The sequence below is a fragment of the Stenella coeruleoalba genome (assembly GCF_951394435.1).
Source record: "Stenella coeruleoalba genome assembly, chromosome: 13".
Lineage (NCBI taxonomy): Eukaryota > Metazoa > Chordata > Mammalia > Artiodactyla > Delphinidae > Stenella > Stenella coeruleoalba.
In genome coordinates this window covers 25,983,648-26,008,868 of record NC_137159.1, presented here as the reverse complement: position 1 = coordinate 26,008,868, position 25,221 = coordinate 25,983,648, and the positions used below count along the sequence as shown (strand labels likewise).

Below are 25,221 nucleotides of genomic sequence, written 5' to 3'. Positions count from 1 at the left end.
ATTGAGCTATCCCACGATGAAATGGGATGCCTTACATGCAGTAAATTCCCCATTACTAGAAATGTTCAAGCCCAAGCTGGCCACAGGGCAAGGATATTTTAGATGTAATTCAATTATCACAAGGGTAACTGGACTAGAATCACAACATTTTAGGTCTGAAGGAAACCTGAGAGATCTTCTAGTCCAGTCTCCTATTTTATAGGTCTGGACAGGGGAAGTGATCATTCAAGGCAGCACAGCTTGCTCTGGAGAGCAGGGAACAGAACATGGTCTCTTTCAATCCAGTGAAAACCCTTGCTACTCGAAGTGTGTGTGGTCCATGGACTGGCAGCATCACCATCACCCGGGAACTTGTTAAAAATACAGAACTAACCAAAATCTGTACTTGAACAGATTTTGTGTATGTAGCATTAAAGTTCAAAAAGCACTGACCTACACTGCCCCTTCCAAACCTTGAGTTTCTAATTCTGGAACTCCATTTCCCAAACTGTTTTGTATGTTAAACAGAGGTAACACCCAAGAAAAACAGTATTTTCCGTTCAAATCTGGGGAACTCTCGATACTATACTTCCAGTAGGAAATTCGTGATAAAAATATCAGTAGTATACTGAAAGTTCCAAAATATTCTGTAGTAGAGAAAACTTTAACCATGAAGTTTCTGAACATATTTGAGCACAAACTGTCTTTGAAAAAAAAGTTATCCTTAACTACTATCGCTAACATCCCCGGGCCTTGGGCTTCGCCCATACATTAGCTAAAGAACTTCAATCTCCACCTCATAGCTCCTTGACTCTCAGTACATTAAGCATACTGGATTAGTAAGTGGTCAAGACGGGCTTGCTGCTCTCCACACTGTAATAAGTGAGAGTAAGTTTCTAAATCACCGCCTCTTTTTTTTTTTTTCTTTTTTTCACCGCCTCTTAAAAAATACCGGAGTTCGTCACCTGTGTGATTTAGCTGTCGGGATGCGCTAAGATGACTGCTCAAGGGTGAGCCTGCCAGTTAAGGCGGACGCCAGGAATTGGAGACTGACACACCAAACGCATATCCAGGCCCCCCACCTTGAGTCCGCTTTGTTTTTTGTTTGTTTGCCTGTTTTTCTGTTTGACACAACTTCTCAACCGTGTGCCCCACAGGAAACCTGTAGCTTGGAGTGGGTTCAGGGGTGCCTTGGATGCTCCCAGGAAAGGAGGGGAACCCTTGCAGTTCCGGAGGAATTCGGAGACGCAATCACTCGACCCCGGGAGCACACCACACCGGCAGGCTGAAGAGCTCAGGTGGGTCGGACCAGCCCAGACGCAGGGGGCGCCCACCCCCGCCGCGGCCCACCCCTGCCGACCCCCGCCCCGCACACCCGGCTCCCGGCCGCGCCCTAGGCGAGCGCCGAGTCCCCAGAGCACAGCCAGGAGCCTCGCGAACACGGTGGGGGAGGAGGCAGTTTCCAGGGTCGCCGCCTCCGTACCTGTCCTGTCAGGGGCTCCGCGCCCGGCTCCGGGCCCCACCGAAGACCGACGCCCAAGCCCTAGCGGGGGCCCGCCCCGCCCGCATGGGCTGCCCGCCGTGCCGCCCGACCCCTGTAGGCCCGTCCCAGGCCCTCTAGCCGCTGAGGCCCAGAGGCGCTCTGGGTCGGGGGAAAACGCTACTCTTCCCCGAAGACCAGCCCGGGTTAAATACTGCGCGCTGAGCGCGGCCGAGAACACTTCGATCAGGCACAAAGCTGGACACCTGGAGCGAAATAAGCGCGTGCGCACTGTACACGGGAAGCCGATTAGGACCACAGGAGAGAGGCGAGCGGTGGCCAGCGACCTCTGCAGGCAGAGGGTAGACAGCCCAGAGAGGAGCCTGAGGATTCCTTTGCGTTAAGCAAAGGGCACCCCCAGAGGGTGGCTACGCTTCTGAGTGCTAAGCTGTTAATTAAAACAATACTAGTAAACCATCCTTCGTCAGGTAGCTTAAGGAAAAAATAAAAATTTGCTGCTATTCAGTATTATCCATCATATGGGGATTCAGGCATTCTCATGCCCTTATGCAAATTTACGTAATGGACTTTGGCATTTTTTAATTAAAAAAAAAGAAAACATGGGTGGCAGAAGTGGCAGCGGCTGAAGTAGGAGATAGATGGGCCCCTGGGCTGGATAGCTGGTGCTTGTCAAATGGAGCAAAACTGAAGTTTATCCTCAGCCAGACAAGAATGCAAGGCCCATTTCCCTTCCTTCATTGATGTGGAGGGAATGAACTAGCAGTGGGGTATTTGTTGCAGTAAAAATAGAAATGAGACTTTTCTTTTTGGATAAACAAGGAAAATAAGTAAACAATGAACAGGTTGGGGAAACAGCATAACCAGGCCTGAAAGTGTTAAGCAATCTTGGTTATTCTTTAGCTGTTACTACTCATAAACACGTGTAGCTAGACTTGTCCTTAGCAAAGCCAATTACTCTCTGACCCCCATATGAATTACCCTTTGCACCTGGCATTTCTTCTCCTACACACCCTTGCAGCACTCTTCATTTCCGAAAGAAGGTCACAGCTGAGAACTTCAGGGACACCAGATCCGGTTGCTCAGCTGCCTGATGCTAGCTTTGGCCATAAATTTGCAGAAGAAAAGAAATGCAAGACCTTAATTACTTTGAGCCTTATCACCTATCCCAGACCACGAGCCCCAAGCTATAAAAACCTTTCCCAGTGGCGGGGCGGGGGCACAGTTCTTGAGACTCTAGCCTGCTGTGTTCCCCCTTTTGCCTAGCAAAGAATAAAGCTACTTTTTCTCCTTCAAAACTCCATCTCCGTATTTCTTTTCGGCATTGGTGCACAGAAAGCCAAGATTTTGGCATCACAGCCAGGCAACCCAGCTTCGTGAAGATTCGTGGCATGCTGTGGCCCGCAGGCACCCAGCACGCGCCCGCCCCGCTGCCATGGTGTCTGTCCAAGAGGAAGGTCAGCTCCTCCGAGTGGCGGAGAAGGAGGAGCCCAAGAGGAGACCAGCGATGCTGTTGGCTAAAACAGCTTCTGCAAAAGTGGAAATGAAGCCAAAAAGGTGGAAGGAAAGGATAAATCTTCAGGCAAAAATGTGCAAACAAAGGGGAAAAGGGAGCAAAGGGAAAACAGGCTGAAGTGGCTCACCAAGAGACTAAAGAAGACTTACCTGCAGAAAACGGAGAAAATAAAAATGAGGAGAGGCCAGCCTCTGATGAAGCAGGAAAGAAAGAAGCCAAGTCTGATTAATATCAAACACCCGGTCCTATCAGTGGTCCCTGTCTCCCTTCTTGTACAATCCAGAGGAATATTTTTACCAACTATTGTGTAAATGCAAGTTTTTTAGTAGCTCTAAAAACATTTTTAAAAAGGAGGGAATCCCACTTCATCTCATTTTTTAAGTGTGTGACAGGGAAGAGCTAAATCGGACTCCACATTGGATCTGTTTCTTTGACTTTAACCTTTGATTTTCGTTGCTTTTGTTATTATAATCATGCATAATGACCTGCCTCAGGAAACCCTGCCCACCTGTGAATGGCTGCAAGAAAAAAGAAATTAACACATCACCTCACTGAGGCTGGTCATTCCAGGAGATGTTTTGCAAGACTAATGGCCCTTTTACTTTACTTCCTCACTGCCTCTCCCTCTCTGATTCTATAAAAGAAACTGGCATCCAGACCCAGATAAGATGGTTTATCGGAGACTAGTCTGCCATCTTCCCGGTCTGCCAGCTTTCCGAATAAAGTCGTATTCCTTACCTCAACACCTCGTCTTCGATTCATTGGCCTGTCGTGCGGAGAGCAGAGTGAGCTTGGACTCGGCAACAAATTTAGCGAGCCAACCAGGAGCCTTGCTCGTGTCTAGCCAGCCCCGGTCAGGGAATATTGAGGCAAGGCCCTAGCAGCTGCCAGGACCATTTGTCCTGAGGATCTTCCCTTCAAAATTCCCTGAAGCGGCACTGGTTATCCCAGCACTTGGCAATTGAAGCAAGGAACCGACAAACTTCAATTTGGTGCTGCGAGTCAACGGACTCGATTCGATTTGGAGGGAAAGTCGCTCCGGCGTGCACGCCAGGAACATATTCCCCCCTCAATCTGGGCTTTTCCTTTACAGGACAAGCCAATCTGGTTGAGGTACCCTGCTGGAGGGGGGAATTGTTGTTAGACTCTGCCCGATTCTGGGAACTGGTTCCCTGGGAACTAGTTCATTGGTTTTGTAGGGTAAGTCTACCCGATCTGGGAACTAGTTCGTTGGTTTTGTCTTGGTTTTGTGTGCATCGATGCTAGAATTTGTACCTTTTGTGTTGGAATTTGTTGGCGTCTTCTGTGTCTTGGTGTCATCAAACTTTTAAAAGTGGAAAATACTCCATCTATCCTAAAGGAGAGCCCTTTGGGGAATATATTATATAAATGGGCAAAACATAGCCGTGAGCCTATGACTAAGAAAGACATGATGTACTATTGTAATAGGGTGTGGACCCAATATATGTTAGGATCAGAAGAACGATGGCCCCTGAATGGCTCACTCAATTATTATACAATCTCGCAGTTAGAAATGTTCTGCAAAAGAACAGGGAAAAGAGATGAGATTCCATATGTAGCAGCATTTATGCTATTGCATCAGGGGGAAAAGGAGTCAGAGGGCTGCCACCTTATGGTGCAGCAGTCTGAAAGAAAACCCAAGGGAAAACCTGTTCTACAAGGGAAGAGAAAAAAATGAGAGTGGGGACATGTTATTTCAAAACTTAAACCCCCGTCCAGCCTATCCAGCTCCCCCAGTGGCCAAGCAGGATGAACCAGCAGTTGTTCCAACTGCCCCCCCACCATGCCACCAACATATTCACTGCCTCCTGTTTCCCCTACCCAAGGGGATCATACAGAAGTTTCTGTGGTAACACCCGGGACACAGGAACCTGGTTTAGTATCACCATCTAAGACCCGACAGGGCACCCAATTTGGACTGGGAGCCACTTCTGCAGCAGGGCAATTTCCCTTGTCCCAATATCTTGTAAGAGGCCAGGACACTCCCTTGGACTTGAGGCTTGCTATTCTGATTTCCCCACAGGAGCCCCAGGTAACATTGACAGTGGGGAACAAGTTGATAGATTTTCTAATAAATATGGGTGATCTTAAGAGGCTTGTAAATATTAAACAAAGGGGAAACAAAGTCATCCTAGGAGAAACTTGCCTGTATCTTGCCTATATACAAGTGTCCTATCTGGTTTTCTCAAAAACCCTTATCTCTGCCATCTTTTTAAAATGCAAATTTTGAAAAAGAGGGTACAGTAATTTAGAACTTGACTTGTTTTCCATAAATATTAGTAGAAAGGGTTTAGCCAGCTAGACAAGTGAGCTTGATTTGTTCCGTCTGCCAGAAACCCAACTTTAATGCAACCTCTTTTGTAAACCTATGGGTTTTACATTGCTGTACCTGACTCAGGGCTGAACTTTTGAAATGAGAACTATGATGTCTCTCTGTTCGTTTGTGTGTTTGTATGTGTTTCTGTCTTTGGATAACACTGCTGAGGTTAATCTGTAAATGAGCCCTATTTAATTGGCTTAAAGAAAAGTAAGTGCTTACAAACCAAACAATTCTAAATACAAGAGAAATTAAGCTAAATGAGTTTCAGGTTCACGTGAACTGGGAAATACTTAGTATGAAATTAATACCTGGTATTAATGTTTAAGTTTGTTGATCTAATTAATACAGACATGTCTTTAGAGCCATCAGCATTATATATAGTACTTTCACTGCACCTAGGTTTAATAAAAGTTAAATGAAATCTTGTTACATCTGTTGCAAATTTGTCAGCAAGAAAAATAACTTGATATGATGAAATTAAAGTAAATATAAATGAAATAAGATCTTTTAGGTAAGCTATAAGAATAATTATGTCTTAAAAATCATCTAAAATAGTTTCTCCAGATTTTGGTAACTATTACTTGCCTCTTGGTTGTCATTGGAAATTAAGGTTTTTAAGAGTCGGGGACTCTAATTTAAATATATAATTAAAGCTACTGAAAATAATGAAACATTTCAAAATGGTAGAATGTGTGTTTTCAGTTAAGAAGGTATGAGGAATGGAATTACATTTTACTGAGAAAGTTTTATACATGGCCAGGATTAACTAAATTTCAATTAAGTTACCTAAGTAGGTGGATTTTGTTAAGTAAGCTAATACAAGACTGGAATTTGATCTCTCTCTCTCTCTGTTAGAAGTGCTCCTTTTGATAACAGATTATATAAGTTTCTGTGCCCTTAGGTGATCCGTATTTGTTTTCTTTTAATCGTTTTGTGACTTTGGTTAAATGAATAAGTACTGTTTCTCAGTGACCTATGATCCTGTTGTGTTTTAAAACCTTTCTGATATTTTTGTGTATCTTTTTTTTTTTTTTTTTTTTGCGGTACGCGGGCCTCTTACTGTTGTGGCCTCTCCTGTTGTGGAGCGCAGGCTCAGCGGCCATGGCTTACGGGCCTAGCCGCTCCGCGGCATGTGGGATCTCCACGGACCGGGGCACGAACCCGTGTCCCCTGCATCGGCAGGCGGACTCTCAACCACTGCACCACCAGGGAAGCCCCCTTTTTGATATTTTTAACAAACTTCCTAAATATCAAAATCTGAATAAAGCTTTTTAGCCTCCAGTTGACTCTGAGATACTTCAAAAGAACATCTCTGAGACATCTCAGAGAGAGATGTCAAACTAATTTTATTTGGTATGTTAAATTACTTCAAAAACATTGTCAAGTGATTGGAGATGAACCTTAGGTTATGGTGTATGCATAAATGTCATTTTTATAGATATTCCAAAATTTATATGGAATCCCTAATATCTGCTATGTCCTGATATGTTATCAATCATAATACTAGTTATTCTAAAATGTTATATCCACGTTTCCTGCTAATTACATTGTACTCAAATCTTTAACCATGCTATTTTTAAGTTTTGTCCTGATGCTTTTACAAAATGAAGATCTTCAAGAAGACTGATAAAAAGGAATTTTTTAAGAAATATAAGTTTCTGATAGCCTTTAGATAATATCACTGGACTGGGTAACATATGACAAAACTAATGGGAAACCTGATTATTTCATCCAGATCAATGGGAATTAATTACATGAGACTGAAAACATGGCAGATATGATTTATGACTTTGGGAAATATACTGACTTTAATCTTTGTTTTTCAGAAAAACCTTTTCTCTTATGCGATGACCTACAACAGGTTGATAAAGTATGCCTTTGTAAACAAAGACGAAACGTTTATCTTTTTCTCTCTACCTGATCCTGCCAGAATTTTTTGTCTCCAGCAGGCTGTCCTGTGGACTTGATATTATGTTAATCATTGTTTGAATTTGTTCTTTATTTCCAAACTGTTTGTGCTTTGTGTCTCCCTGCAGCACTATGTCTTTGTCATTGCTACTAGCTGCATTACTTATATCCTATTTTACAAGATTGTTGTCTCTTGCAGTACCCAGTGTGTAACCAGGCCTCAAAACAAAACTTCTATGGCTAAACATCTTAAGAAAATAAATCACTTTTATAACATAAAATAATTGTAATAATATGATTCTAGGTATGGGAAGAAGCAACAAGGGAAAATGTCTCCTGGATCATAATTAGAGGATCCAGAGAATCTTTAATTATCAATAGGGCCTAATCCAAAAATTAGCACCTGGAGTGGCATATCAAGAATCTTTGCCTGACCTGGGATGAGCCTCCCAGCACCGTGGGACAAAATTTGATCGTGAAATGTCTCCCAAATATTGGTCAGATTCCCGACCAAGAGGAGAGGATCAGTCATCGGCGATTGCAGCCCTCCAACTTGAGCTGGTGAACCCTGAGGAAACTCAGGAAGAAGAATACCTGCCATCTAGCAGCCATCAGACTGCAGCCACTCCCTATGGTGAGCCCTGAGGACACTCAGGATGTGAAAATACAGGATACAGGCTAAGATAGGTGTGGTGCATATCAAAGAAATGATTTCAGTGAGCCCAGACTCTTGCATCTTCCCATACATAGGAAAAACGCTAAATTCCTTAACTGGTTATTTGGGGAAAGGTGAGGGGAAAATGGAATTTGAAATGTACCAACATCGAAGGTATGTCCCAGTTCACTTTATTTATTTATTTATGGCTGGGTTGAGTCTTCGTTGCTGTGTGCGGGCTTCTCATTGCGGTGGCTTCTCTTGTTGCGGAGCACAGGCTCTAGGCATGTGGGCTTCAGTAGTTGCAGCGCGTGGGCTCAGTAGTTGTGGCTCGCGGGCTCTAGAGCACAGGCTGAGTAGTTGTGGCGCACGGGCTTAGTTGCTCCGCGGCATGTGGGATCCTCCCGGACCAGGGCTCGAACCTCTGTCCCCTGCATTGGCAGGAGGATTCTTAACCACTGCGCCACCAGGGAAGCCCATACACCTGAAACATTTTAAATCAACTGTACTTCTATTGAAGTTTAAAAACAATGAAGGTACAATAAAGACATTTCAAACAACACTGAAGAAGTTTGCTATCACTAAATCCTGTATTAGTAGTCTACTGCTGCATAACAAATTATTACAAACTCATTGGCTTAAAAGAAAACATGTATTATCTCACAGTTTCTAATGAGTCTGGGTACAGGTTAGCTGGGTCCTCTGCTCAGGATCTCACCAGGCCGAAATCAAGGTGTCATCCAGGTCTGCAATCTCATCTGAGCTCCAGGTCCTCTTCTAAGCTCACTGGTTATTGGCAAAATTCAGCTCCTTGCAACCGTAGAACCGAAGACTCAACTACTAGAGTCCACGTGGCCTTCTCCACAATGTGGCAGTTTGCTTCTTCATGATAAACAGGAGAATCTCTCTGACTTCTATCTGAACCCTTTTAAAGGGCTCACCTGATTAGGCCAGATCCACCCAAAATAACCTCCCCTTTGATTATCTCAAAGCCAATTGGTTACTTGAGTCTTTAACTCACCAACCTATCTAAAATTTCAAACTGGGCCCCTCATCATGGCACTCCTTTCCTTTCTTGCTTCACTTGTGTCCATAGCATCATATGAGTGCTATGTAATTTTACCATATATTTTTATTATCTCCCTTACTCCACTAGAATATACACTTCTTGAATTCATGGATGTTTATCTGTTCTACTCATTACTGTAGAACAATGCCTGGATCAGTTGATACTCCATTAATTTATTCATTTAATAAATTAAGTTCATTAAATTTAAGATCATTTAATGAATAAATTAATGAATGACACAGACCATGGAAAGCTTTGAGGAACTCAAATATAGAAAGATGTGAAGAAAAGTATGAGTATGGTAGACGAATAAATATTGTTCAGTCACACGCACACAAAGCCAAATGGTTATAGACTTTAATTACATCAGCAAATCCCATTAACCCAATATATAACATAATCACAGAAGTAAAATTCTATCATGTTCATGAGATCTGCTCACACCCAGGGGGAAGAGATTATAGAGAATGTGTACACAGTGGGTAGGGATCTTGGGAGCCATCTTAGAATTCTGTCTACCGCAAATCCTCATGAAAGGAACTTCTAAAGGATGTACTTCAGGGTAGAAGGAAAATAATCCCAGATGGAAGATCTGAGACACAAGAAGGAAGAGTGAGCAAAGAAAATACTAAACGTATGGGTAAATCCATACAAATATCAACTATTTAAAATAACAAAATATCTGATTTGTGAAATTAATGAAATAACAATGTAATTAAAATATTGGGTTACAAAAGCATATGAATTCAAAGAGAATGATTAATGTTAAAGAACTCTAAGCTCTATGTATTGTTTGAAAGAAGAATAAAGATATTGATTAAAGCTGTTAAATAAATATGCAGGGACTTAAAATTTTTAGAACAGAAGTAGATTGTATATTAGAGAGGGAGTTTAAAAATGGAAAAATCGGGACTTCCCTGTGTCCAGTGGTTAAGACTCCATGCTTCCACTGTAGGGGCTGCAGGTTTGATTCCTGGTTGGAGAAGTAAGATCCTGTGCACAGTGCAGCCAAAAAAAAGGAAAAATCATCCCACTGCACTCTAAGATGCTCCCAACCAACCTTCTCTCCTTTATTCAGGGTCAGACTTGTATCACAGTCTGGTGGATCTCCCTGCCTCTTCCCCACTTTCTCTCACAGCCATTTGCCCTAGCAAGTTTCTTGTACCTTTAATCCTCAATTAATTGGCATCTGTTTCTCGTATAATGTCCCTAGACTAACACAAATTCCCAATTTGTTTTATAAAATGAATCTATCCATGACAGCAAAACCAGACAATAGCAATATAAGTAAGGAAAAGTACAGTACAGGCCAATCTCATTTATGAATAAACAGTTCCAAGCAAAAACATGAGTATACTAAATTTAGCCACGTATACAAAATTAACACTCTGACAAAGTTGGTTTAAATGCAAGTTTGGTTTAATACTAGAAAATCAATTAAGGTCTAGGAAAAGAAATAAAATTTATAATAGTTGAAAGAGAAGAAATAAATATTATTCCCAGATGGTGTGATTTTCTATGTGGAAAAACCAAAAGTCTACAGATAACTTGTCAGAATTAGATAACTTAATAAAGTTGCTTGATGTATGATTAACATACAAATTTTAAAATACCATTTGCAATAGCATAAAAAGTAAGGTATCTGGAATTAAATATAATAAAACTTGTGCAAGATCTTTATGGGTAAAATTATTCAAAATTTTATAAAGATATTAAGAAGATTTAAATAGACAAAAGTACACTTTGCTCATGTTTAGAACTCATTATCGTGAAGACTTCAATCCTCCCAAGTAGATGTAGTGCAATCCCAACAAGGTTTGTGTATGTGAAAGTTGAAAAGCTGATTCCAAACTTTATGTAGATTTAAAAGAAGCAATGCACTCTCACTCTCAGAATTCACTGACCTTATTGCATGACTCAGCACCCAGGAGCAGCTGGTTGACAGAAAGGTGGAATGGTTACCTGTAGGCTCAGTTACAGTACCAGCTGGGAGACAACACCCTATGAAGTTGGGATGCTCTCCTACAGGATGTGGCATATGCCTTAATCCAGAGGACACTATGTGGTACCGTCTCCCCCAAGGCCAGGAAACAAGAGGCACAGGTAGAAGTTTCCCCTCTTACTGGTACATCTAATACCCGCCAAAAGGAGTCTTACTCCCCATTACCACAACATGGGACTCGGTAGGTTTGGAGATCCTAGTGCCCAAGACATGAACACTTCTATCAAAGTACTAGCAGTAAAGTAGAAGCTGAAACTGTCCCCTGCCTGATCTGAGCTCTCACGCCCCTGAACCAACAGGAAGAGCAAGTGGTCACTATACTGGACAAAGAGATTGATCCTTGGAGCCAGCAAACAGAAGGCATAATCAGAGTAAGGGCTGGGAGTCAAGGAGAGGGTGGCTAGTTAGGGCAGGGGTCACAGAAGATCAGTCCACCTTGTCTAGGTTTGTTAGTCGGACTGAGGTATTCCAGAGGCTTTGGGCCACGTGACAATCCCGAGCAGCTTCAGGGGGAAGAGTTATCACACAGGAACTGTTAAAATGTTTTCCAGAAATGCCATCCAGCTCCTTTGCCAAGCACAGGTAGAGGACTGGGATTGCACCTTGTTTGCTATCCTGTAGAGACACGGGGGAAGAAGAGGAGTAAAGGACACTCAGCAGCAGAGCCCTGCCCCACCCTCCACTACCCACCTTAAAGAAGAAGCTGAGGAGCCAGAAGAGGAAGTGATATGGCCAAGAGAAATGCCTCATGATCTTCGTGTATACAACACCTGGGTCCACAGAGTTCACAGTCACACCTGAGAGGGTGAGACACATGCAGTACAAAGTGAAGTGAGAGGAGGATGTTGGGAAGAAAGGGTTAAGTGTCGTTCTGCAATGTGCAATGAGGGGAGGAGGATCCTTTCAGATCTGTCGGGTAGAGGTGACAAGAGACCTGGGGGTGGTACCAGGGAAGTCAGTGTTTAGTAACTTACATGAACGGTGATATCTGAGCCAGTAAGGAGACATAAGTATTTGAAAGTGTTGGGTGATCTTGAGGGGGAACATGATGGATGATGTTGGAGGAGAGGGAAGTTGTAGGTGATGAGAGAGTTGGAAAAGGACGAAGGGAGATATGAAGATGGGGTTGAGAGAAACATAGGGTGCACAGATGATAAATGGAGGATATTAACAGCTGGCTTGGGGGATATTGGGAGTATTATATGGCCAGAATATATTGGAATGAGATGGGAAGTGTTGGGAGGTAGTGTTGGGAGTGGAGGAGTAGGGGGTGTCAGAGGCAGTTACCTGTCCCTTGCAGTCTCTGGGCAAGCTTCCCAGTGAATGAGGCCAAAAGAAGTTTGCTGCAGTCATAGTTCTGGTTGAAGGTCAAAGGTCTACCAGCCCCTATCAGATGTTCCTCATCAATGTACCCATGTGCTTGCCGGAAGGAAGACACATTCACTACCCGGGCTGACCCTGCCCGCTGAAGGGCCCCTGGGTAGAGAGAGGACCACACACCTTCAATCCAAGTACTAGAGTAAATTCCCATGCCCACTCCCCAACCTGCTTCTCCATGAGACTCCAGGAGGACAGGGACCATCCCAGGCTTTCAGGAGAGAGTCAGTGGGTCCCCAGGCAGGCGCCCAGGAGAGGCACAGCATAATGTGAACTAAGACTTCATTTTTATTAGCTGTTTTCCTAATGCTCTTCCTCTTGTTTTATTATAGTGGGTTGTTTTTTTTTTGCCTAAAGTAAAAGTGGAGTTTTGCCTTTTCTTTCACTTGCCAGCTGGAGCTAATTTAATTAATCCTTGTTTATATTTTTATCTTGCTGATGGCTAAGAAGGGGAAGGAGAGGCTCGAAATGCTGTGAAAACTGTCTTTCACACATTCATACATTCATTCTTTTACTTATTCATTCCACAGTTATTCACTAGGACCCTGTATTATGGCAGACACCACGCTAGGTGCTAAGGACATATGGGTGCTAGGTTTAGGGGGAAAAGAAATGTGTGCAGAAATACTTGGGAAGGTGTGGGTTTTTTAAAATTTTAACTATCTTCCAAAAGAGTGAAAGTAAAATTACTATCAATAGAACAGGTACAAGTAAATTAAAAAAAAAAAAGAGTTCCTAACTATACAGAAAAAAGTCTGGATTATATAAGGTATCAAAAGTTGTAGGACTTCCCTGGTGGTGAAGTGGTTAAGAATCCACCTGCCAATGCAGAGGACATGGGTTTGAGCCCTGGTCCAGGAAGAGCCCACATGCTGCAGAGCAACTAAGCCCATGCGCCACAACTACTGAGCCTATGCCCTAGAGCCCGCGAGCCACAACTACTGAGCCTGTGTGCCACAACTACTGAAGCCCGCGCACCTAGAGCCAGTGCTCCGCAACAAAGAGAAGCCACCGCACTGAGAAGACCATGCATTGCAACGAAGAGTAGCCCCCTCTCACCACAACTAGAGAAGGCCTGTGCATAGCAACGAAGACCCAAAGCAGCCAAAATAAATAAATAAATAAAATTATTGAAAAAAAAATTGTAGTTGTCACATATGAGTTTACTTATTGTTTCAAAATGCTAAAACTATTTTGAGCCCCCCATTTAAATGAAGAATCACAAATGAAAACTAGAGCAGGAGGTATTTAGCCAAAATTTGTTGGAGACAAGATTATTCTTAAAGAGGACAGTGAACTCCAAACTTGCAGACATAGTGACATGAAGACCAAAGGGGCTCACAGCCTAGTTGGAGACTGATCTTCATGCAGTGCAGGAACAGAGATGTGTACAGGGACTAAGGGAGTCCTGTAAATGGGGACGGCTGGGGGAGGCAGAGGTGTCAGGACAGGATCCACAGCACGAGTGATATCTGTGCTGAGTGTTGGCAGCTGAATTAAGTTAGACAGGCTAAAGAGATGGGAAAGCGTATTCCAGATAGAGGGAAATACATGTGCAAAAGCACAGCCAGAATTAAAAAACAGAGTGTGGCCCAAGAGATACAGATTGTCTGGCTGGAGACAAGGGTGTGGGTTTGGGAAAGGCAAAGGTGAGACTCTCAGCCTGCAGAGGGTCTTTTAAGGAGAGAGAAGCAGTTTAGTTTATTATATAAAGTACAGAGTTCCTTCAAAGGATTTGAAGCAAGAAAGTGATATGATGAAAGGTGATTTCTTAGAAGTGGCAGAAGGGAGAATAGATTAGAGAAGGGAAGATGGGAGAGAAGGCAGTTTAAGAAACTATTACTAAGCAAGGTACAGACAGGGTATTGTAGCATGTTATAATTTTTGGAAAGGGGGGGGAAATATTTATACTTACAAATGCATAGGGTTTGGCCTTGCTCTTTGTTCACTTTCCAGTTGGGGCTAATTTAATCACCCACTAAAGGGTACATGAGACCTAGCAATAGTAGTTGCCTCCCAGGAGGGGAACGGGTAGCTGATTTTCCAAGAGAGGAGGAGACTTTTTCTTTCTTTCTTTCTGTCTTTTTTTTTTCTACTGCATACCCTTTTGTACTTTGGACATGTCATACCTGACCAAAAAATTAATTTTCTTTTAAAGAGGCTATTAGACAAGCCAAAGAAAATGTTAGGGAGAATGTGCCTGTCACCCAATCCCTCCACTCCCTAGGAAGAATACAAACCTCCTTAATTCTAGTAGCCTAATACCACCCTCAAGAAGCTTTTGTTGAGATGACTGACTCTACTAGTCTGGCTAGAACTCAGAGCTGGGGGAAAGAGAGGTGGGATGTAGATCTTACATCCTCTTGCTGGTTGTATCTGGGGCTGGCTGATTCCATTACCAGCCTCCTAATCCTGACTGTTGCCAGGTGGGTTCCCTGCTGTGTACAGCAAAAATATGCTGGGTCATTGCTCAGCAAGCATCTGGGTGCCAAGGGAAAGGAGATGACCACGGGAGACAGTAAGCACAAAAATGCCGGGGGAATGGAAAAGTGGGGGTGGCACAGAAGGTAAGCACCCCTCCTTCCTTACCTTGGAGCAGATTTGTGAGCAGAAAGGGTCCAGTGTAGTTGGTGGCAAAGGTGAGATCAAGGCCCTCTGGGGTAAGTGTAGTGGGGAATCCTGGGAGAAGATGAAAACATAGGTGGTGGGTGATGGGGTGAGGACCCTGAGGGAGACAAAGTCTGGGGAGGACATATTGGGTTCAGTAGAAATGCCACAGGAGCATGGATGTGTTGAGATGGGGGCGATGAAGTTTGAGGCTATAACTTAAGGTAGACTTTTTAGGATAGTGTCTGAATTACAGTGTTTCCATGGTCTGTACAGGTTAGGCTTGGAGGATGCCTGTTTTGGGGCCCCTGAGCTAGAAAGGAGGTTCCTGAAATGTGCTTAGGGGAAGCAGTCAAGGCACATACCACAGACTGCAGCATTGTTAACCAGGAGATGTATCTCATGATACTCCTGCAGAAGCCGCTGAGCGAAGCTTCGGACGGAGTTCATAGAGCTCAGGTCCACCTCACCAAGCAGGAGACGGTTGCTCTTTGACGCCGCTTGTATCTCGGCCAGGGCTCGCTGTCCACGCACCCGGCTACGGCAGGCCAGGATCACACGTGCCCCGCGGCGGGCCAGCTCCTGGGATACAGCCTTCCCGATGCCTGTGGGAGGGCAGCTTCAGAGTATGCTAGTCTGGGGAGTGACTAAAGGGCAACGTGGTGGGGGGGGGGGTGCGGGGGGAGACAAATGTTCTGACGGTGGGTGCTGGTCCTCCTCCCTGCCCTCCCTGTTGGGGCTGTTGGAGGCTGAGGCCCTTAGTGAAGTGACAGGGCAGGAGGAGCACTCACCACTGTTGGCCCCAGTCACCACTGCTATCTTCCCAGTCAAATCCGTGGAGCAGCATTGGAGGTCCCAAAGATACAACTTATGCCAGGCCTGCACACTTAGTCTAAGCAGGAGGACCAGAATGAGGAGGACAGAGCCAGGACCCCAGACTGGGGTGTTGAGTAGAGACCACAGTGACATAGCAGCGAAGTCTGGTCTGCCACTGGAAGTGCTGCCCATGGGAGGGTGGGGAGGGACTAGTCAAAGCTGAGTAGGACTAGGCAAGAGGTTGGTGTGGAGCATAAGGCACAAAATTTAAGGAGGCACTCACTCGTGGGTGTGCTTGAGCATCCCGTTTGAAACTGAGAGTGAATTCCTCCTTAAATTGTTTTCCCTAGCTATCTGATTGCTTCACTCCATTGCTGGTCCAAGTCAAAGATCAAGAGAGTCCAGGTTTCCCTAAACCCTGCATAGGCTCAAATGTGTCTCCAAGTGAAACTTGGGTTTGCACTCTAAGATGAACTGACAGAGCTCCAGGGACTGGAAATTAACTTCCTCATGTCTCGAATCACTCTGTGCTTAAGTGGGGTCATCCCCTTCTTCCCCTACTGGAAGGAGACTCTTATAAATTCTCCAAACTGAGGCAGACCCCACTTGGAACCCTTATGTCTGCTCCTTTGTGGGGATGGGGATGGTTCTCCAGAATGCCTCTGCTGGGGAGCCACCTTGGCCCTAAAGCAGGGTCTCCTAAGGGTGTAATGGAATTATTCCCTGGAGTCAGTGTTCTATATTCTTCTAGACCACTCCAGTTCACGAGAGCACACACTTGGAAGAAACTGACAGACATCAGGCCAATACTTAAGGCAACTCAGGTGTTTATTTCTGGCAAGCAGACAGAAGGAAGGTAGGTTTCACACTGCCTGAGGTTCAGGGCTCAGAATGGGGCAGGCGCTTGGAGGGGAGTGACCACATTTTGGGGGTTGAGCTCTTCATTAGCTGTGCCACGGTCACCTGGGGCTTTGGGGCACCTATGTGGGTGGAGGAGAGGTGCCACCTTCTTTGTCCTCCTTTTGAGGTTCAGCAGAGCTGAGCAGCACCTGGGTGGCTGGGTTCCACATGCTCACACCAGGAGCCAGCTCCAGTGCTTCCGGCAGCAACACGGGCTTCCGCATCACCTGGCACTTGGCCTCGAGAACTCGGGGCACGGGATGAAGCCACTTGTGAGGATCCTGGCTCTCCCCGTCCCCAGGGTCCAGGCCCTGCAGAGGTACGCGGGTGCGGCCAGCCCACAGCTCTCCCAGCAACTCGCCCTCCCCCTCCCAGCCGCTGGGCCACTTGGCACCCGGCCATAGTCTGGGGCTGGGGCTGCGGGCCACGTCGGGGCGCGCCGGGTGTGTGGCAAGAAAACGGAGCCCGGGACTAGCGAAGGGCAGCTTTGAACCAAAACCTGGCGACGGTAGGCCTAAACTTAAAGTAGGGAATTGGAGGCTGGGGCCGGGGCCCAAGGCTCGGAAAGGAACGCCAGGTGCGATAGGGAAGAACACTGACGGGGAGACGCGGACGCTGGGGGCGGAGGCTTGCGGTCCGGCTGGGGCCTCGATCTTCTCGCCCCGCTGGCGCCCGCGGTAGGCTTCCAGGGGGGACGTCTCGGAGTCTGGGACCAGAACCTCCGCCAGCGGGCGCACCCAGTGGCGCGACAGCCGCGCCGGGTCCAGGTGCGCCATCGCCGCCTTGCGGCCCATTCTGTAGTGCAGCGCGCTGGGCCGCGCATCGGCGCGCCCGGGCTGCTGCGGCTGGAACCCCCCGGAGGCGCTGAGCGTGGTGGGGCCGCCCGCAGAGGGGCCGGACACCGACACGACCGAGGGGATGCGGGGCACCTTCTCCTCCTTGAGCTCCGGCCGGTCTCCAACCGCGTACGGCTGCGGCTGGGAATAGTAGAGGTCCTCGAGCGAGAACTGAGAGCTGAGGGGCTGTGCCCTCTCGACAGAGGCCTGAGGGCTGGCTACCAAGGACAGCTCCAGAGAACGGTGGGGACTGCCGGCGGGCGCCATCTCTTTCGACGGTTGGCTGCTCGCGTTCAAGGATCCGACTGCAAACAGGTGGCCCCTCGCCTGGTCGTCCAGTTTCTCTAAAGGACCCCTGGGCCCTGTCTCCTGAAACAGGACCGGGGTGGGTAGGGGGCCCGGGGTGACTCTCAGTTCAGGAGGACGCTCCCAAGATTCCATCCGCTCCTGAGAGCCTGTATCCATCCACGATCTTCCTAAAGGGATCTGGTCCACGTTCTCTTGGTCCTGGGGAAATGCACCAGGGTGGAGGTGAGGGGTGAGTGGTGAGACGTCAGAAAGGGTAGAGAGGAGGTTGGAGCAGTCCAGTGAGGCCCTGAGGAGATCGAAGACGCGGCGGGGGCAGCGGTGACAGCTGGGAGGTAGCTGGGGGCTGAGCTTACTTCGCCTTGGAAGGTCTCCTCCAGCCCCACAGAGGTCAGCGCGTGTAGCACGGGCACGGATCCCTGAGCCCAGGCATCCGTCGTGCAAGACAAGGGTTCCTCGTCCTCGCCCCATGTGGGGTCCTCTGCCACTGCAGATTCTCCCTCGTCCCTGGCCAGGAAGCGCCACTCGGTGATCTGCAGCATGGCTTCCCGGGCCTGGCTGATGGTGAATGGAATGCACTGCAGAGGCGAGAAAGGGTCTCAGCCCAGCAGGGAGGGGTCAGGGAGAGGGGAGATGGGTCTGGAGAACAAGGATCCAGGCCCACCTGTTGAGTCAGGTAGACTTGAAAGGCAGAGTCCATGACTCGGGCCAGCAGATCAGCCAAGATGTCCCCCACCACTTCCTCGCCCTCTTCGAGAGCCGTGAGCGCCATCCACTCAGCCTCAGTGAGCCGCCCAGGCACTATGTCCACCTGCAGCACCACCGGAGCCGTAGGCGGCCGTGCCTTTTCCGCCTTGGATCGGGTCACCCCGCGGTCTCGGACCTGCCTCTGTGGGAAAGGAACAAGGCAATCAGGGTGGGAAACTAAGGAGTGGAGAAGCAGTTATGGGCTAGGAGGAAGCTTCCTCAAGTGGTCTAGTAGGAAAGAAAGCCTTTAGAGAGGGATAATTTACTAAGAGACTACCATGTGACAGATGCTTTTCAGGTGTGTGACCTAGCTAATTTAATTTTCATAACAGCTCACTAGCCCATTTTACAGACAAAGAAACTGAAACCTGACAGCAGTTTACCTCCACTTGCTTGGGATTACACAGTGAACCCAGGCTATATATAGCTCTAACTGCACAGTCCTTGCTATTTGCACTAGTTCAAAGTGTTCAAAACTCTTGCAAGTTCAAGAACTTGAGAAAGAAAAGTCAATAGGACTTCCCTGGTGGTGCAGTGGTTAAGAATCCACCTGCCAATACAGGGCACATGGGTTCCATCCCTGGTCTGGGAATATCCCACATGCTGAGGAGCAACTAATCCCACAAGCCACAACTAGAGCCCATGCGCTGCAACTACTGAGCCCATGTGCTGCAACTACTGAGGCCCATACGCCTAGAGCCCATGCTCTGCAACAAGAGAAGCCACCGCAATGAGAAGCCCACGCACCACAACGAAGAGTAGCCCCTGCTCGCTGCAACTGGAGAAAAGCCCGCACGCAGCAGTGAAGACCCAACACAGCCAAAAATAAATAAAGTTATTTTAAAATGTAGGGGAAAATAGTTTAAATTGTCATATAATCTCTGGGTGAGAAACAGCTGCCTAAGCATAAAAGTAATGTAAGAAATAATAAAGAAATGGATAGATAAGTATATATATATATATATATATATATGTCAAATTTTCCTCTGCTTATTTAAAAAAAAACATTCCTAATTAGAAGGTGATAATAGTAGTTTTCATTTACTGGCACTTAAAGTATATCAGTCACATACATGGATTCAATTCCTACATTTTTTAGACTACATACTATTTTTATCCCCATTTTACAGAATTTGCCCAGGACAACAGAGCAAGGAAGTAGTGGGGTCATATTTCATATGCCAGTCTGTCTGACTCCAGAGTTTGACTTTATCCTGCTTCCTAAACAAAAAATATGAGCAACAAATTTTAAAAAAGGATAAATATCCCCCAATACATTAAAAATGCATAAAATTTTTTAAAATCATAAGACCTCCAAGGATAATAAGCAAAGGACATAATATTTCACAAAAGTGGAACTGTTGATGACTAATAAACTTTTGAAAAGCTGTCCAACCTTCAAAAGTACCAATTCCAGTTTTATGAACACACACAAAGGCATATTCTGAAATCAAAATATATATTCTCTAAAATAGTCCCTGTGATGTCATTTATAATAGCAGAATATTGAAAACATACATCTAACAAAAAGAGAATAGGTGGCTAATTGTGTGCTACCTATATGATGGACTATTATGCAATGATTAAAGGCAGTCTTTAGGAAGAATTTACAATAGCATAGGTAAATACTTATGATGTAATGTTAACTGAAAGAAGCAGGATACAAAATTACATATCAAGTATGATCTCAGATATGTAAACCGATGTGTTGAAGAAAAGGAAAGCACAAAAATTGTAATAGTGGATATGTTTCTTTCCTACACTCTTCTCCATTTTATAAGTTCTCTACAGTGACTTTGTATCCTTTTATAATCAAGAAAAATCCACTGAAAAAGAAAAATCTAGTCCCCCCAAAATCCATATTAAGGACATAGGAATTTAGTAGCAGATTCTTGGGAGCTTTCTCATTTCCCCACAACAGTCTCCCTGAACCTGATTCCTTCTAAAATTTACCTCCCAACGTAATCTTCCCAAACCTTTGCCTCCCCATCCCCACCCTTATTGCCTCATACATGGTGTTCCCCAAAATTCATTCTCCCCCAACTCTGGTGTTTCCTAAACCTCACGCTGAACTCAAAATCCCTTAAGCCTCATTTCCTCTCTCTGCTAGAGAGAACAGTCCACTTGGCAAGCCCAGGGAATGGCCCATGGCCCAGTCCAGGCTTGGCCAGAGCAGAGCAGGTAGGGAGAGTTGGTTCCTTAGACTTCCCCACCCAGCGTCTCATGTGACACCCGTGATAACGGCTTTAAACAATTGACTTTCAAGTACAGCCTCAGAATTGTTGTTTAATCCATTTCTTCCTCCTGAAATTCTCGAAATGTATCATATCTAGCAACACCTCTCCCCAATGCCTAACTCTGGTTTATCCATTCAAATGGGTACACCTCAGTATAAGAAACATTATACATGCATTAACTGTTTCCGAAGTCACTTCTTGTTCTTGAGCTCTGCACCACCCATTTAACCCCTTTCCCTCAGGTTCCAAGTGTGAAAATGCTTGTGAGTGGGCGTGGTGCAGGTGTAGATTTTCTGCCCTAGTGCACCGACATGGCTTCCTTGGTCATCTTGAATGCCCGCATGGAGGGCGGGCGCCGGGTGGCACAGAGCTGGCCCACGGTTCAGGACACCGATCTTAACGGTCTATCCCCGCTCTGGGGCACCCTCAGCTGAGCTAAAGCTCACCGGGCCTTCGTGCGTCATCGCCGCAGCTGTAGCTCCAGCCCCGGGCATCCAGCTGCTTTCCTGTCCCGCCGCCGCTGCTGCTGCCGCCTATCGGTCGCCTCGGCAACCACGCCGCTGGCGGGCTCGCCCCGCCTACAGTTGACCTGGCAGCAGCGCTGCGCGCTGCACGTTTGGGTTGCTCGCCCCACCCAACGGCCGTGCGTACGTGCGTCGTCTCTATGGTGGCGGCGGATTCGGAGGGACGGGACGCTTCTCGTGTCCGGCAAGCTGCTGGTGTGAACTCTGACCTGGTCCGGGGGCTTCGGGGAGCCAGGGCGAGGGAGGAAGGGCCTGGGGGCTACCCTGCTTCATCCCGCCTTGGCTCGGGCTCTTGGGGCCACTGAGTCCTGGGCCACCGCAATTCCTCCTCTGGGAACCCCTGTCGCCTCATGACTCAGCCCTAGGGTTCCCCTTGCCTGCTCCACAATACCCTTCCCACGCCATGTGATCCCCCATCACCATCCTCGAGGCCCTCATTCACATCACTACCCAATCTCAAGGGTCTCTCCCAGTGCCTCGTGACAGCACCCACTCCCACCTCCCAGCCCCCACAGGAATCTCCGCTGTCGTCTGTCTTCCGCGCGCCTGTGATTCGGGCGTCTCTCCCCAAGGATGTTCCGCCGGGAGCGCTCCATCCCCCTTCGAGGCTCAGCCGCCGCCCTCTGCAACAACCTCAGTGTGCTGCAGCTGCCCGGCCGCAACCTCACACATTTTGGAGTAGTCCATGGACCCAGCGCCCAGCTTCTCAGCGCTGCTCCTGAGGGTGTGCCCTTGGCCCAGCGCCAACTCCAAGCTAAGGAGGGCGCTGGAGTAAGCCCCCCACTTATCACCCAGGTGAGGCGTGGAGTTAGGAGTGGTGTTACTGAACCCAACCCTAAACCAGTTCTTCCTCTCCAAACCTCAAGGAACAGGCCTTCCCTAACCATCTGAATTTCCACACTTTTGAGTCCTCATTCCCCTGCTCTGACCACTTCTTCCTACTCTGATTCATCTCCCTCTAGGTCCACTGGTGTGTCCTCCCTTTCCGAGTATTGCTGGTACTCACCTCACATCGAGGAATACAAGTAAGAAGAGGACCTTCCTGCCCTCCCCCACTAGGGTCTTCTCTACTTCTCTCCAAGGCCCCTAGACCTTACCCCATTTATTTCTAAACATTTCCAAGCTGTTAAAATGCTTAGCCCCCTCTACCTTATTTCTCATCTTCATGCCTTCCTTGTTTTCCAGTTCTCAAGTGCTGTCTCCAGTATCTGCCCTTTTATAAGTTGTATGACCTTGGGCAATTCAGTTAACTTCTCAGAGCCCCAGTGTCTCCTCTGTTAAATGGAGATAGAAGTAGTGCCTACCTCCCAGGGTGGTTTTGAGGATTAGATGGGCTAAGGCTAACATGAGTATGTGGAGTAATCAGCACAGAGCTCAGCAAAGGTCAGCTGCGTCATGACCCCATCCTTGCCTTGGTCTTCCAGATGTATGAGTCTGATGGCTCCGTCATGGTCTATTGGCATGCACTGGATGCTGGAGATGCCTCTCTAGGTACCTGCAGGACTGAGTGGGTTGGGTGGGGGTAGGGAGGGTTTGCTGGGGTTAGGGGAGACGCTATTTCTAATCATTTTCCCCTCTCAGTGCAGGCTGTGTTTGCCCGAGGAATTGCTGCCAGTGGCCACTTCATCTGTGTGGGTGAGGGGGCCAAGGGCAGGGCGTTGGGGGGTGCTGAGGTATAGGGGCATAGCCTTTGGCCAGGAGGATGCCAAAGGTCTGAGAAAATTGTGCAGTGTTAGAGGGAAGGGTGGGAGTGAAGGGGGATCTGAGAGACTCCAAAAAGCCATGGTGGGGTTCATAGGGGCAGGGTGGGATAGGAAAAGGGTAGTGAAGGTAGGGGTGGGGCTGTTGGAGCAGTGAGAGGTGGGTTTGTTACTAAGGTTTCTGGGATGGAGGGAGTGCTGAGTGTGGTGGCTGGAGACCTGGGAGGATCAGGAAGCCATCAGTGGAGCACTGGTTCTGCAGGAATGTGGTCAGGCCGGGTACTGGTTTTTGACATCCCAGCCAAGGGTCCCAACATTGTACTGAGTGAAGAGCTGGCTGGGCACCAGACACCAGTCACAGACATTGCCACCGAGCCTGCCCAGGGACAGGTGAGTGGATTCCCCCTACTGTTCCAGTGAATCTGGGGGCCTCCCCACCTTGGGAGGCACGGGACCTGGGTTCCAGCCGTGGCTCTGCCACGAAGCAGCTGGATGACTTTGGGCAAATTGCCGCACTTTCCTAGGCTTTAGCAACCTCAGTTCCAGTGATGAAGCCTGAGATACTTTACATTTACGTGGCATTTAATAGTTCACTCACACTTTACAATACTGGTGTGAATGGAAGAGTTGGGACAGATGGTTTCTGAGATACTTTCCAGCTCTGACATGTGTGGCTTCCTTCTCTGAACTTCGGTAAGTTCAGGCCCACCTCCAGTGCTATCCTCTCCAGGAAGCCTTCCCCCTATTCCAGCTCCCGCTGATCTCCCTTAGCTGAACCCTGAATTGATACTGCCCTCAGACAACTCTTGTCTCCCCAGTTGGATTGTAAACCTCTTGAAAACAGGGTATGTATCATCTAATTCCTATGTTACACCGCACCTGGCACAGAGCTGGGCCCATGGGCTATGTTGGCTGCCTGGATTTAGGGGTTGTCAAGAGGCCCAGAGTCTAGTCATGACTGTGGCTGGCTCACTGCAAGACCTCCAGAAGGTCCTAACACTATGGCCTCAGTTTCATCATCCATCCAATGAGGACAATTATATACCCAAACACATGGTGCGTGTGTTGGGGTCAGGGTAGGGAGTGAGACTATAAAGAATACAAGGAAAGCATTTTATGCCTCCAGGGGACCCCTCCAGCCAGTGATGGCTTCACATCTTGCCCTTTCCCTGGAGAGGCAAAGATGCAAATACTGCTTCCCTTCCCCTGCTGCCCTGTATACAGGACCCAGCAGGGGAGAAAGGGAAGGGCTGATCCTGCCTTTCCCCTCAGGACTGCGTGGCTGACATGGTGACAGCAGATGACTCAGGCTTGCTGTGTGTCTGGCAGTCAGGGCCTGAATTCAAATTATTGACCCGAATTCCAGGATTCGGGTAGGTGAGGCGGAAGGGGGCTGAGGCCTTCCTGAGGTAGCTTCCGGGTGGGGAGTAGGCTTGGGTCTGGGAAATCAAAGTAGGGTATCACTCTTGCAGGGTCCCGTGCCCTTCTGTGCAGCTGTGGCAGGGGACCATAGCAGCAGGCTATGGGAACGGGCAAGTGCGTCTGTATGAAGCCAGTACAGGAACTCTACATGTCCAGATCGACGCCCACGCCCGGGCCATCTGTGCCCTGGATCTGGCTCCTGAGGTGGGCAAGGTCAGTCTCCTCCTCTGTCCCTACATACCCTTGTTCCTGGTGCTGGGATGTTGAGAGGAACTCCACAGGCTTATCTCTGCCACTCAGTGTCAGCCCCTCCTCAGGCACCTGGACTGGGCTCTACAGCCTACACCAGTCCCCTGTCAGCACGTTCTGACTCCCACTGGTCCTCCCTGCCTTTTTTTTTTATAGCTACTCTCTGCGGCTGAGGACACCTTTGTACACATCTGGAAGCTAAGCAGAAGCCCAGAGGGTGGCTACATTGAGGTGTGTCTTGTGGAATGGGAAGGGGAGTGGAATGAGGACCCAAGCATGAGGCAGCAGGCCCTGAGCAGCTCTCCTCTCTCCCAGGTGGAGCACTGTCATGGAGAGTGTGTACCCGACACCCAGGTGTGTGGTGCCCGATTCTGTGATCCTGCAGGCAGCTCCTTTGCTGTGACTGGCTATGACCTCGCCGAGATCCTGAGATTCAGCAGCATGTGAGAGAAAAGCAGCCCTCCGTTTCCCCTGTGGTATTTATAAAGTACCCACCTCCACCCAGCCCTTGTCTGGTTACTCAGTATCATAG

The 25,221-nt window shown here is 47.4% G+C and overlaps 4 protein-coding genes and 1 pseudogene across 6 annotated transcripts in view; 2 read left to right on the top strand and 3 right to left on the bottom strand.

The window, feature by feature from the left end:
- DCTN1 (dynactin subunit 1) overlaps positions 1–1,705 on the bottom strand; it is a 30,366-nt gene extending 28,661 nt beyond the window's left edge. Inside the window, exon 1 of the mRNA XM_079940495.1 lies at positions 1,463–1,705. The gene's annotated coding sequence lies outside the window, so the exon portion shown is untranslated. The remainder of the gene's footprint in view (positions 1–1,462) is intronic.
- A 1,163-nt stretch (positions 1,706–2,868) lies between these two features.
- Positions 2,869–3,381, top strand: LOC307195797 (non-histone chromosomal protein HMG-14-like; annotated as a pseudogene). Its single transcript has one exon. The product of its transcript is annotated as a non-histone chromosomal protein HMG-14-like (transcript).
- Positions 3,382–11,394: 8,013 nt separating this feature from the next.
- Positions 11,395–15,921, bottom strand: LOC307196178 (retinol dehydrogenase 12-like; the record flags this gene model as incomplete). The annotated part of the gene is made up of 6 exons (XM_079940938.1): positions 11,395–11,583; positions 11,659–11,765; positions 12,256–12,444; positions 14,935–15,024; positions 15,318–15,557; positions 15,744–15,921. The coding sequence occupies 6 exons, from the start codon at positions 15,919–15,921 to the stop codon at positions 11,395–11,397; spliced, it is 993 nt and encodes a 330-aa protein (XP_079797064.1).
- An 805-nt stretch (positions 15,922–16,726) lies between these two features.
- On the bottom strand, positions 16,727–18,383 carry LOC307196159 (uncharacterized protein C2orf81). The gene is made up of 2 exons (XM_079940909.1): positions 18,167–18,383; positions 16,727–18,011 (listed from the first exon to the last, which is right to left on the bottom strand). Exons 1-2 carry the CDS (start codon positions 18,350–18,352, stop codon positions 16,749–16,751), a joined length of 1,449 nt encoding a protein of 482 aa, XP_079797035.1. The 5' UTR covers positions 18,353–18,383; the 3' UTR covers positions 16,727–16,748.
- Positions 18,384–21,456: 3,073 nt separating this feature from the next.
- WDR54 (WD repeat domain 54) lies at positions 21,457–25,187 on the top strand. Of its 2 annotated transcripts, XM_079940747.1 has the most exons (10): positions 21,457–21,513; positions 21,825–22,113; positions 22,281–22,343; positions 22,743–22,809; positions 22,900–22,953; positions 23,281–23,408; positions 24,291–24,391; positions 24,491–24,653; positions 24,846–24,920; positions 25,005–25,187. In XM_079940747.1, the coding sequence occupies exons 2-10, from the start codon at positions 21,892–21,894 to the stop codon at positions 25,134–25,136; spliced, it is 1,005 nt and encodes a 334-aa protein (XP_079796873.1). In that variant the 5' UTR covers positions 21,457–21,513; positions 21,825–21,891; the 3' UTR covers positions 25,137–25,187. The 2 variants fall into 2 exon arrangements, with proteins under 2 accessions (XP_079796873.1, XP_079796874.1); XM_079940748.1 differs by lacking the exon at positions 22,281–22,343.
- Positions 25,188–25,221: the final 34 nt, after the last annotated feature.

What these genes read in the sequence shown, in the direction of transcription:
- WDR54 (XM_079940747.1), top strand. Translation starts at nt 21,892, where the DNA reads ATGTTCCGCCGGGAGCGCTCCATCCCCCTTCGAGGCTCAGCCGCCGCC. An exon ending in GCCCCCCACTTATCACCCAG is followed by an intron (nt 22,114 to 22,280) that starts GTGAGGCGTGGA and finishes ATCTCCCTCTAG; the next exon opens with GTCCACTGGTGTGTCCTCCC. An exon ending in CCGAGCCTGCCCAGGGACAG is followed by an intron (nt 23,409 to 24,290) that starts GTGAGTGGATTC and finishes CTTTCCCCTCAG; the next exon opens with GACTGCGTGGCTGACATGGT.
- LOC307196159 (XM_079940909.1), bottom strand. Translation starts at nt 18,352, where the DNA reads ATGCTGCAGATCACCGAGTGGCGCTTCCTGGCCAGGGACGAGGGAGAA. An exon ending in AGGAGACCTTCCAAGGCGAA is followed by an intron (nt 18,012 to 18,166) that starts GTAAGCTCAGCC and finishes GCATTTCCCCAG; the next exon opens with GACCAAGAGAACGTGGACCA.